At 38.6% G+C, this 13,316-nt stretch overlaps 1 protein-coding gene across 1 annotated transcript; it reads right to left on the bottom strand.

Moving 5' to 3' along the window:
• Positions 1–568: 568 nt before the first annotated feature.
• Positions 569–11,896, bottom strand: LOC121513630 (vitelline membrane outer layer protein 1 homolog). The gene is made up of 4 exons (XM_041793506.1): positions 11,615–11,896; positions 11,206–11,318; positions 8,340–8,644; positions 569–659 (listed from the first exon to the last, which is right to left on the bottom strand). The coding sequence occupies exons 1-4, from the start codon at positions 11,849–11,851 to the stop codon at positions 655–657; spliced, it is 660 nt and encodes a 219-aa protein (XP_041649440.1). The 5' UTR covers positions 11,852–11,896; the 3' UTR covers positions 569–654.
• Between the last annotated feature and the right edge of the window lie 1,420 nt (positions 11,897–13,316).

Raw genomic sequence — 13,316 nt, 5'->3', positions numbered from 1 at the left:
TTCTGAAAACCATTACAGCGTTGTTTGATAACGTCCTCGAGTTCCCTCCCCAGCCCACACTCTGCAGATTAACTACTCACCGATTAATTAACACAATTACCTCTGTGTGTGCCAATCGGTGTCTTATCAACCTCTGTCAGGCCTTAAACTGTAAATTAATTAATATCCTCTCTCTTGTCATTTCTTAATTACCTCGGTTCCAGCAGGAATTCTAGGAAACGCCTGTGTCAGCTTCTGTGTTTGGTGCTCACACTTATTATGACTTTGCTGGAAGCTCATTGGTTCATTAGGCAGGGTATGAAAGCATGCTGTGCTCACGTTGATGAGAGGTGATGATGGGATGACTTGATGCTTGAAGTGGCTCTTGCTATGAAGAGACACTGCTTAATCTTTCTGCTGAAGGTGACACAACAGTTTGTTTAAGGAGATGAATGTTTTTCACAAACAACTTAGCTGGTATCACTCCGAATAGTGACCTTGGATGCTTTTTGATTTTCAAAAGAGAAAGACACACCAAATATGGAAGACATTCAGGTTCCAAGAAATCATTTAAGACAGAGAAGCAATACAAACATGAAAAAGCTTTTTATTGTTAGTGATCTTTGGTTTCAGAGTCACTCCATCAAACTGGTCAGGCTTGGGTTCACATGCTGGTCACTCTAAATAAAAAGAAAGCAACAGTTAACGTCTCACTGTGACTGTTTGATGAATCAGGCTATTGTTAATCATAATCTCTTTTGCAGATTATTTTCATATTCTGGATCTAGTTATCGTCACTAAGTGTTTCAGTTATGTAAGTTTAACCTGACACGGCTTCTGGATAACTTTCTAGATCAGCGGTGTCCAACCTATGGCCCATGGGCCAAATGCAGCCTGTGGTCCTTTTTTGACCAGCCCGCAGTACGTTTTAAGACTAAAATAAATACGGCAAACACTGGAATGGAAATCTTTTGCTTGACTGTGTTGTACTTCCAATTTTCAGCACAAGGCCATGCTACCATGCTACTTTTGTAAACAGACATTTTGATAATAAGAATTAATTGATGTGGAGGGGGTTGGTGAATAAATTGAGACAACACTGTAAATTGTAAGAATATTTGTAACCAAAATAGTAAAGATTTCCTAATTTACCACGTCCTTATCGATTACAACAGCAAATGGCAGTGTTCCAGAGGAAATCTGCATGGAAATCTAACTGGCTACCCCAAAATCCTTAAAATGATTGTCTCTTTGCCTTGTCAGCCATTAACTATCCATCTGAGCATAATCAATCACAAAGTGTATCATAACCTGCTTTCTTTCCTGTTTCTTTCACTAATTTTTATTTGTATGTACGTTTATTTTCCTGGCAGGCCACATGAGTGTAGGAGGGTAATTTCAGGTGGTGTGGATATTCCTGTGTGAGATAATCTGTTTGATCTACACCGCTTTACACATTATTAAGCAAACGACATTTTTCTCTTTATTTTCCTAAATATTCGTGCAAATGTCATAATTCAAATGTTTTTGAACAAACTTCATAATGATAACCATTATTTAAAAAAAGAAAAAAAAAAAACTCAAAATGCACTGTTCCACATTATTAAGTAGGCCACAGGTTTCAAGCAATATGGGAAAGAAAAAAGGATCTCTCTCTGCTGCTGATAAGTGTCAAATAGTGCAATGCCTTGGACAAGGAATGAAAACATTAGATATTTCATGAAAAATTAATCATGATCATCATACTGTGAAGAAATTTGTGGCTGATTTGGAGCACAGACGGGTTTGTGCAGATAAAGGCATAATGAGGAAGGTTTCTGACGGACAAATTCATCAGATTAAGAGAGGAGCTGCTGAAATGTTATTACAAAGCAGCAAACAGGTATTTGAAGCTGCTGGTGCCTCTGGAGTCCCACCAACCTCAAGGTGTAGGATCCTCCAGAGCATAGGCATTTCTAGACCATTTTTGGGGGTGCTAAAGCACCCCTAAATTTCTAAGAGATTTTTTAGTTTTTTTTTTCTTCACTGTATGTCCTTTTTTAACAAGCTAGGAAAGTGTAAAAACCATACAGTACTTGGTTGAAATGTAATATTTTAACAACAAAAATACAGCACCGCCCCGCCTCAAAAATGGTTTGATCCACCCCATCCCTCCCACCTCTCACCGACTTGCACTATGAGAGCTGCACATAGCAGTGCGCTGCCTTCCAGTGATATGCAGCAGTGGTGTAAGTTCATGGCTTAAACTGGGATATGTGGCACATTTCTTGACTTCTACCACTCAATACCAGCACATTATTATCATTACCAGTCCTCATTTTTGCTGCATTAAATCAAAGGTCACTGTTTATGTTGTGAGGTAGGACGTTTTTTTCTAGCTAGGAAATGTTACAGGTGGTCAGACAGTACCACTGACCTCTGTTTGACCTGAAATGAGAGAAGCTAGCTATTATGTCATGTGCATGTGTTAATATTAAAGCCAAGGTGCTACTGACTAGCTAACTGGCTGGATGCCCATTAACATTTTAACTCCTATTATCTATCTAGAATGATGTTTTAAGTTGGATCACTGTATCAGTTTATATCTCTTATTAGATATAAAACGCATTGTTTGGTTTGCCTTTTGGTTGACAGTACAAAAAGAGAGAGAGGAGCAGAGAGAGGACTTCATATATTAGTTTTCTTATTAGTATTTTTTCATATTTATGTAGTTTTTCATCGAGTTGAATATAATCTATTTGTGTATGACTGTCAGTCCAAAGAGGGAGAGATGAAAAAGGGGAAGTAGAGGAGAGACCGCAAGATCAGGAAGAACCAGGTAAGACAACAAACAGAATAGTGGCATGAAAAACAGCAACTTTTAAGCTGACAAAGAAAACCATTCCATTCACAATATGTATACGTCATGGAAATTATGTGTTCTCCCCACATTAAATTCTTTCCACAAGCACACGGACAGTGAACACATATCAGACTTCATTCTAAACAGGACATCTTCATCACATTTTCCTAATTAACTTTATGCTTTACTATTTGCTTAATTTCACTATACAAGGAGGAGAACAGGGAGAGACTCTGGGAGATGAGAGAGAGCAGACCAGGGAAAGATAGGCTAAGGTCCATTTGTGGTATTTTTGGTACTCGCTATAGGGGGCTGGTTTACTCCAGAAACATGCATACTGTAAATGTGAATGTTGAGGAGCTGCTGTATCAAAGTGAGTTGTCTTCCCCCAGAAATTATGGTTAAGATGTGTTTATGATTCCAATCCATTCCTCTTTCACTGTGGCTCAACATTTAAACAACTTTTACCAGATTTGATGGTTTAGTCACAGATTTTCCCAAAAAGTGTTCTGCTTTTCTTTCACAAATGCGGGAATGAAATTGCATTAAACTATACAAAACAATAAAATTGATCTTGCCTGGCCAGGGAGCTCAGCACCCCTAAACCTCTGATCCTAGAATCGCCCCTGCCGTACAGTAGGCGACGTATGGCCTTCTAGCTGCTATTGTTATTGCTGTTGAGTTTGTTGTTTACATTTGCTTTATCTGCTTCCACTGCAGAAAAATGGGGGCGGTGAAATGTGACGTCACGTATGTGCAACGGCTTCCTAGGCGCCAGAGAACGTGTATCGCCATCTGCATTTAAAACAACCATGGCTACAATAGGTGGAAAAAGTTTTTAAACAAGTTTTATTAGAAATTCTTGTTTGTGTTTCTTTCTGTCCTTCTTCAGACCCCTACTATCAATTCCCCTGTCCAATTTCCCTCCTGTCCAGACCTAGGGATACAGGGTTATCGACAGGAGGTTTATATCTTCACTGTAAGTTTTCATTACTTCATGTCAGCCTAATATTCAAATAAATTTATTAATGATTTCAAGGTTATTTGGTGCAACTTGACATGTAGGATTAAAAAATATATCTGTGAAAATGCATGGCAGTAAATAGTAAATATGGATAAAAAATATGATTAACTACATAGATTGATGGCATATATGATAGCAAGCAATGAAAATATTAACATGTTTAAATTTATAGCTGCTGAAACTATTAAATGTCTTGGTTAAATTTCTCAGCCATAGTCACATTTAAATCTTTACTTGTATTCACACACATGGATGTTTCCTGTTTTCAGTATGAATGTCAAGATGCCCATATTGATCATCAGGCCCTCTTTTAGAGGGCATGCCAGATTGGGGTCCGTGGCCTCAATCTGATTATTTCATATTGGAGGCAGCACAAGGCGGCCCAGTGCCGCATAAGAATACTTGAGAGGGAGCTGGAGGAGGCAAGGAGGAAGACAATGTATGAAAGATGGAGGACACAATGGAGCTGGAAAAGATTTTCCAGGTGAATGATAAGTGCGTCTGTTGAGTAATTTTTAAATGTTGTTCATGTAATACTATTTTTTGACTGAACCTTTAAGAATACATTTGTAAAGACAATCTCAAAGAATAAAAATGTTTATCACTTAATTCATATTTTCTGTTCAGATATGGACAAGGAGGACAAGGCCTGTCTAACAGACCCACCAGAGGACATGCATTTTAGTTTAAGTTCCATTTTAGTAATTTCTATCTTTTTTAGTTTTAGTCAATGAAAATAATGCGCTGGATGTTTGATTTTTTTTTTTTGTTTATTTTAAATTAATTTATGTTTTTTATTATTCATTTTGTAATGCATTGTTTATTACTCTTTACTTCTAGTTTCATGTTTATGTTAAGTTCATAGTTTTTACTTTAAAGTTTTAAATAAATTGTTCAAACCGCCATTACAGTTTTATTTAACAGTTTTTAATAACAGTGCACGCTAAGGGTTGCGTCTTTCAGAGGTGCAAAATAGTGCGGCTGCATCCAGTTAGCACGTTCGCCGCAATGAAAATGCAATATGGGGCATTTACACACAATTGTGCATGTACTGGGAGGAGAAAATGTAGCTATATTATTTTAGCGCACGCAAAGGGATTCAAACCTTGAAGCAATTTTGCTCATAGAAACAGCGTCTATATTTAACACGTCTCGAAGAGAGGTGCAAAGAGTTTGTATGCATAATTGCGCACACATGGCTGCAGTTATTGTGGCAAGGAGGAGACATCGAAACGATGAAAGAAGACCTCGAGAACGCATTTTTCACCCTTGTGTGAACATTTTTTGGAATCAAAGAGGAAACAGTCATTAAAACATATCACCTATCCAGCCTTGCCATTTTGGTGCTGTTGGAGGAACTCAGAGCAGATTTGGAGCCAGCCACAAAAGGAGTCACACAATACCTGCAATGACAAAACTCCTTGCAAGTTTACATTTTTTGCATGTGGGTCATTCCAGCGTACGGTAGCTATTACAGCTAGGATCTCCCAATCCTGTTTCTCATGTTCTGTGTGAAGTTTTAACACTTAGCTTTTCTCAAGCTAGCGTTAAACAGACACCAGGGGGAACTTTTAAGGAAAACAGAAAGCCCTTTAAAGTAAAGAATATATCAAAATGCAATAAACAACAATTCTGAACAAATATAATCAATAAAATCTCTCAAGAGAACGTAATGAGTTTAAAACACTTCCCATTTAATTAACACCTCCCCAGAACATAAGCGCATGTCATGTGTAAACTTAAATGAAAAGTAGGTCACAACAAAATTAAAGATTTTACCTCAGTCTTTATAATTTCATAATAAACTAAAATAAACTGCTCACTCACTAGCACCCAACCAGGTCGCTCAGATCTTCAGGTCTGGGCCTTCTAAATGTGCCTAAAATTAAATGCAAATCAGATGAAGGTGCAGTTAGCTACTATGAAGCAGCCAATTGACCAGAGGTCAGTAGACAGTTCTTTTAAGAGTGGTCTTAAAACACTGCTTTTCTCTTATGCCTTTGACTGTTAGATAAAGCACAAGATATCAGCATTTTGCCTGTGTACACATGACTTGCACTGTACATGTGTGTGTGTGTGTGGGGGGGGGTGTTTGCTTGAATTGCTGATTGCTTTTTCTGTTTGTTTTTAATCTTCTGTAAAGCACATTGAGTTTATACCTGTATGAAATGTGCTATACAAATAAAGTTGAATTGAATTAAAAGTCCAAATCTAACGAAAACAGCAACTTCGTCCTTATCTGAGCACTTTTAAGTGTCTTTTAAATCTTTTTTAAATGTCTATGACTCACGTAAACACAGAGGCAAAAGTCTATCATCTACCAGTCTCCTCAGAAAAAAACAACCCACAAATAAATCCACACAGCAAAAACCCCCACTTACGTTTCCCCCAAAGAAGACAAATTTTATAACAAAGATCGCTAATAGGGAAACTAACAAAAACTGCATGGACAAAACAAAATGGGTCTTGGGTTTCTAAAAGGTGGCAGGGGATTATTTCACTGCCACACACTAAGTCTATCACAATGATAGAACTAAAAACAGTGACCCAAAATAAGGATAGGTGGGAGTCACAGCAAATAAGGGGTAAGTGAAATAAAAACATTTTTTGGTTTTCTCCCTCACACACAAACAGAAGGCCCTGAAACAAAGTTTTCTCTTTTCTTTAAATTCAAACACACAGAGAGTTAACTGATGGTGTTGACCCTCACCCACTCACAACCCAACCTGAACTGAGCAGCAGCCTGCTCCCTTTAAAGCCTCCCAGCCCTGCTAATTACCAACAGCTCTCAGCTGGGAGCAGCCACCTCAGGTGCACCAAGTTTGCCTAAACGAGCAGGGTGAATTTTCACTGAGTTTTTGTGGGAAAAAAGTCATCCAGTTTCTTAAAAATCTAAGAATTCATAACACCACCACAAAACAAAAATATGTGATCAACTGCTAATAAGTGGTATACCAGGTAAAAATACAAAAACAAGACGATCTCACCCAAATCCAGGAAGTATAATCCAACAGGGAAAACTCTTTTTCTTCTCCCCGACTCCCCGAGGGCTTCTTTGTTGTAGCTCATTTAAGTTTTAATTGGCTTCATCCATCAGCTCCCCTAGTAATGTCAAGTTTCACTTTGCGCATTCGGCTCTCATGCTGGAAACCATGAAACATGCAAAACCCTCATTTAAATAGGCGTGTCTCCAACACACTTGCACCTCATGTCATTTGCACATTCACTCTTAGTAAATCACCCGCAAACCACGGTCCAATCCCAAATGCAAAATTCTAGATTGTGCACGCTAATCAGTACAGGCAAATTTGGATCTTAGTAGAGCTGGCCCATCATGTATGCTACTATTACTATTCAGAGCAGAAATGACCACTAGTGCTAAGCTGACAGTTTTGGAGCTTACATAGGACATGTAATGCAAGAAATGTGGTAGTAGTAGCAAAACAGTCTACTAGTAGTCATGGTTAACACTTTAATGCCTGAATACACAAATTATAGCCAGAAAATTGTATTTTTTGGAACTGAAATGTTTATTTCACGTTCTACTGAAATCCCAAAAAAAATCCAAATTTCATAAAAATGTAACTTTTTTTTATCTCATTTGATACATTAGGTGTTTTTGGTAACTGATAATCCACTTGAGGGCATTGTTATCATTTATCAGATTGTATTCAGAATTTTTTTAGTATTGATCATATTGATTCAGGGGCGATTCTAGGATCAGAGGTTTAGGGGTGCTGAGCTCCCTGGCCAGGCAAGATCAATTTTATTGTTTTGTATATTTTAATGTAATTTCATTCCCACATTTGTGAAAGAAAAGCAGAACACTTTTTGGGAAAATCTGTGACTAAACCATCAAATCTGGTAAAAGTTATTTAAATGTTGAGCCACAGCAAAGGAGGAGTGGATTGGAATCATAAAACAAACATATCTTAACCCTAATTTCTGGGGGAAGACAACTCACTTTGATACAGCAGCTCCTCAACATTCACATTAACAGTGTGCATGTTTCAGGAGTAAACCAGCCCCCTATGGTGAGTATCAAAAATACCACAAATGGACCTTAGCCTATCTTTCCCTGGTCTGCTCTCTCTCATCTCCCAGAGTCTCTCCCTGTTCTCCTCCTTGTATAGTGAAATTAAGCAAATAGTAAAGCATATAGTTAATTAGGAAAATGTGATGAAGATGTCCTGTTTAGAATGAAGTCTGATATGTGTGCACTGTCCGTGTGCTTGTGGAAAGAATTTTTATGTGGGGAGAACACATAACTTCCATGACGTATACATATTGTGAATGGAATGGTTTTCTTTGTCAGCTTAAAAGTTGCTGTTTTTCATGCCACTATTCTCTGTTTGTTGTCTTACCTGGTTCTTCCTGATCTTGCGGTCTCTCCTCTCCTTCCCCTTTTGTTTGTTTGCTCCTGCTTTTCAAAGCATATTTGGCTGGCTCTGTGTCACAATCTCCAGAATAAAACTATCTTTGACTCTGTCTTACCTGATGTTCTGTCACAGCAGTGGAAATGCACATCATTGAGGGCAGTGTCATCCCCCCTACCCTGCCTGTCCTGCATTTTGGTTTTGATGCCACAGATTCCTCCACTGTTACACGTATCACTCCAGTTTCCATACTCTCCCCAGTTCATGCCGGCCCCCTCCAGTATGGGGTTGGAGCTGCATTGGAACCTGATGTTGTTGGCTCCAGTGTTGTCTGAACTTGAGCCGACATGAGGCCCAACTTGGAGCTGGAAGGCGGTGAGCACGCCACTGGGGCAGTACTGAGGACTGGTCCAGTCACCCCAGCTGGAGAGAAGAGAGGGAGGCACATCGAAGAGGAAAAATTAGGATAAAATCCTAAACGTGAGTGGAAACCCCCGAGGAATAGAAGGACATTTAAGCATCTGAAACCCACACTTATAATCATAAAAACGTGTGTTTTCTAACCCTGTTTCCTTTCGTAATTCATAGAAGCACATCAGCACAGCTCCCCTGCTCAACCACCTTACTTTAGGGTGGTATGGCAAGCCATGGTTGATGTTTTTGTCAATAAGGGGCTGTCAAAATGACCTCTGGATAGGATGAAATTAACAGTTTGGACAACCACTGTCATTACGTGATCCATTGTTAATTTTTTGCAACACAACGCCTCCTGGTGCAAAATACAGTGGAAAGCCTAGAAATTTCACCCTTTATTGAGAAAATAATTTAATTTCATAATAATCTAAGTTTATTTGATCTTATTTATAAAACAGACTAAATGCCAGGCCTCCTGTGCTAACATTCTGACATTATGTTGAAGAAAGTTTTCATCACACCCAGGTGTCTTACTTTGACATTAAATTGGGAGATAAATATTAAAATGAGTTTTTACTCTTAGCATTATTTATTCCAATAACAGTACAAACTAATTATCTAATCTGCCCAAGGAGCACAAATTAAAACAAATTTAAGTCACAAGGAGATGTGGATAGACAGAGCTCTGTGTGTCTGCTAGTACTGGAGAACAAGGGGTTAAAATAATATTCCTAACAGTCAACTTTAAACAGCTTCCTATATATTCTTTTCCTTTCGTGATTCTTCTCAATGTGAGTATTCAGTCTACATGTCGCAAAAACATCATTATTTTTTCTCTCTGTGTATCTGACTGTTGTTGATTGTTTTCATTCTTGAATTAATTCACTGGAGAACAGCTGATCTCCAGCTCAGTGAACTCCTCTCTGTTTAATATCATATCGGTGGGCTCAGATGTATTGATTATGCCACCAAATCAATTAATCCCAACAACACGTTACAGTTGTAAACCCCGTGAATAAAGGGGCTGGTGTGATAACTGAAGACTTCTCCGAGTTTTAACTCAGAAAGTGTTCGGGTCTGAACTTTAGCTCTGTCGTCTCAACAGGTGAGATTTATGAGCTGCCGTAGTTCTTAATCTCTTTTCTCCAAAGCGTACAGACGGGCAGACATTTCTAAAGTTATCCTTCCAACATAAAGTCCACATGACTTTTTCCTGAGGTGCAGAAATGTAACTGAAAGACGTTTAGGCAACGACCAGTGAAACACATCAGCTACCTAGCAAGCACCTACTGCAAACAGAACTCCTGTTTAAAGGTAAAAGGTCACCGCAGGTCATGCAAGATTAAAGACGCTGAGCCAGAGCATGGCGGAAAACAAGCAGCAGAGCCTAATGAACTGACCTCTAACGTCAAAACCAGTCTAAAGACCCATTCGTGCAGCATTTTTACCGATCCAGGGCTCCACTGACCAATGCATTTGGACCGCTGACGTCAAGATCGGTTAACTGATACATATCGGATCATCTTCACACCACTACCTACAGCTACGTGTCAAACCTTTGTTTACATTCCTCTCTGCACCCTTTATTATATCAGAAAAAGGAAAAAATCAGGAAAAAAACGCACGGACCATAACAGAACATAATTACAACCCAAAATTACGGAGATACAGATTAGTATAAGAAATACTAATAGACCTGTATGTGCTGAAATATGGTAGGTAATTTACCCAGGAATTTTTACTCCACAAATTGCAGACATAGCTGATTTGCACAGGTCCTGCACAAATATTACAAAATACCAGTAGTCCCTGCCAATTATTTCAAAAGACTGGAATTTTGAAACAACACTGCTGAATACAGAAATATACCATTTTCAGCTGAAAAAAAATAGATCTGGGGGTTTAGTTACACCTGAATGAGAAATTTCCTAAAATTTTTAACATCTCAAATGTGTCTTATAAAAATTGCTGCAGTCTGGAGTGATGGGTCGTTCATGAACAAGCCGGTTCAAAGTGCCAGCTCTTTTACGTGAACAAAAAGAGTCGGATCCCGTTTGAGAACAGTTTTGTATCATTATTACTATTACCAATTTTATTTCTATTTAGATTGTGTGTGTATGTGTGTTATTTGATTGATTAGATTTTATCCTCTATCACAGGCACACAATGCATTAAGGACTTGTGTTTGAAGGTGTGACATACAGCCAAACCAAATGAGCAGAATTCATAATATACTGCAAGATGTTTCGGGAAGACAGTACATTTTAAAACTAATTACATGATATTTTCAGCTATTTTTAAAATTGAACAAAGTTGGAGTAACATACCTGCACAAATATCAATCATATGTTATGATATTGCTATAACTGGCAGGTCAAATGAAGCCAAACTGGTACTTGAATGAAGAGCCATTTGGAAGCCAAAAGAGCCGGCTCTTTTTGCTGAACTGAGCCAAATGATCCATATCACTTAAAAGAGCTGAAATTCCCATTACTAGTCAGGAGTTTAAATGGAACAATGCATGCAGCTGAACAGAGAGACTGGATAAAGCAAAAATGGTTAAAACTTACAAGCCGCTGTGAGACTCAACAGTGTACATGAAGCCCTGGTGGTTTTCTGTGGCACAATGGAGGCGGATTCCGTTCAGGGTGGTGTCGTCGACGATACCCTGGCTGGACTCCACCTGAGAAGCATAAGTTTTCAGCAGTCACAGCTCTGATTTAAAGGCTACATATCAAGGTGTTCTGTTTGGCGTCATATTGTTGTCTTAATTTGGTCACGCTGCTGCAGATTTGGGTGTAAAAATGTACCATAACAGTTTTTGTATCTTGGGAAGATAAAAGTTAGTGCATTCACTTCTTTCTTAAATCTGTTTAAGCTACACATTTCACTCAAAATGTGATGTCAATTTAGATAAACAGACAAAAATTACACAGTACAGTACAGTTACTCAGAAATAGCCCGTATCTATGCAGTTACCCTCAGACTGAAGCCAATAGCAAAGTAGTTTACGGGACAAGTGTCATCCCACTTCCATTGTCCAAACTTCCCTCCATTGGTCACGTTGAGGACAGACCTGTACTGTCTTTCAGTAGGGGATACACCAAATGGCTGCACTCGATTTAACACCTGACAAAAACCACTGGAAAACACAGCCAGCAAAGTCAGCACAGTGAAAAGACTTGTCATACTGATAGCAGTGAGTCTGTGTTTCATTCTGAAATACAAACTAACAGGGATGCTACCAAGGCTTCAGACTGGACACTCTTATATAACCCAGAAAATTACAAAATAGGACTCTAGTATCAGGGTGAATTATTGATGGAGTCCAACACTGCAGTGAGAATAAACAACTGAGAAAAAAACACTGACTGGCAGGAGACTCATGGTTCCCGGAATGCTTCCTGAAATTCATTGATGTTTTATTTCACAACATGCACTGATCATCTGAATTTAGCATGTCCTGTCAGGAGAAAATCCAAAGGTCTGTTGTACTTTTACAAATACGACCTACAGGATGAACTGATAAGAGCAGTTAAATGTCACTTCCCACCAATGTTGGGTGCAATACAGTACAAAGTGCATTACTGTAATGACATTACATTTGTCAGTAATGCAGTAGTGTCACTGTAAATCCTCTAACTATGGGTAAAGCGGGAGCAAACAGAAGTCAAATCAAGTGCCCCTTCTATGTGCGCTCACAGAACACTCAGTGATTCAGATGAGGGACACATTAGCACAAGTCCATGGAGGAGGAAGAGGAAAAATAAGTACTACACTCTACCTTACATTCATTACACACCAAATTATTTAAATCATCATCAAATTCGTCAATCTTTTGAATAATACTGAGGACTTCATGGCAGCAGAGTGGAGAATAAAAATAAAAACCTGAGCTCAACTGTTTATTTGGCTCAAACAACACTCTGTTGATCCTTTGGCCTCCTTTCTTTTTTTCACCCAATTTCAACAGCTATGCTAACTTGCCTCAGATTTTCATGCTGTTCTTCTTAATGTTATCTCCATTCTCTGCTGACACAGGTCCTCAGTCTAGGGTTGGTTGGACGCACCAGTTTAATATAAAACTTATTAAAATCATAATGTATTTTTCACATTCCAACTTTTCCACTAGCTGTTCTAAACCAGCCTCTAGATATTAAAACCTAACTCGCGTGATGTGCACGAAATCCTGCCTCAGGTGTCGTGGTCTTGACATGACCGTGTCCTGGCTTTTGTTTGCAAATCAGAAAAGCTCTAATAAGTGCTGCATCATAGATGCACGACATTTAAGTTGATAAAATATATATTTTAAAAGTTAGAAGCGAAAGTGAAAAAGCTGCACGTTTTACAGATAAAACATGCAAAACTATCTCAATATAGCATTACAAAAAATATATATTTAAAAAAGCTTCCTTTATTTCAATTTTTCTAGCACAGCTGCAGGGAGCCATTTAGGAGGGGCAAAAGAGCCGTACGTGGCTCCAGAGTTGCAGGCTGCCGACCCTGAACTAGATCCTGTCTATCATCACTGGTGGTGACATCACTCATGTATCCTTCCACCATTTACTGTACGAAATAATACGAATGCGTATTTTTATGGGCAATTTATGGCAAGAGGTTTTGACATTTAAAAGATAAGTTTGACTATCCAGAATTCAAATTGTAGATATCTGTAATTCAA

The sequence above is a fragment of the Cheilinus undulatus genome, linkage group 8 (assembly GCF_018320785.1).
Source record: "Cheilinus undulatus linkage group 8, ASM1832078v1, whole genome shotgun sequence".
Taxonomy (NCBI): domain Eukaryota; kingdom Metazoa; phylum Chordata; class Actinopteri; order Labriformes; family Labridae; genus Cheilinus; species Cheilinus undulatus.
This window is presented reverse-complemented; position numbering and strand designations above follow the sequence as displayed.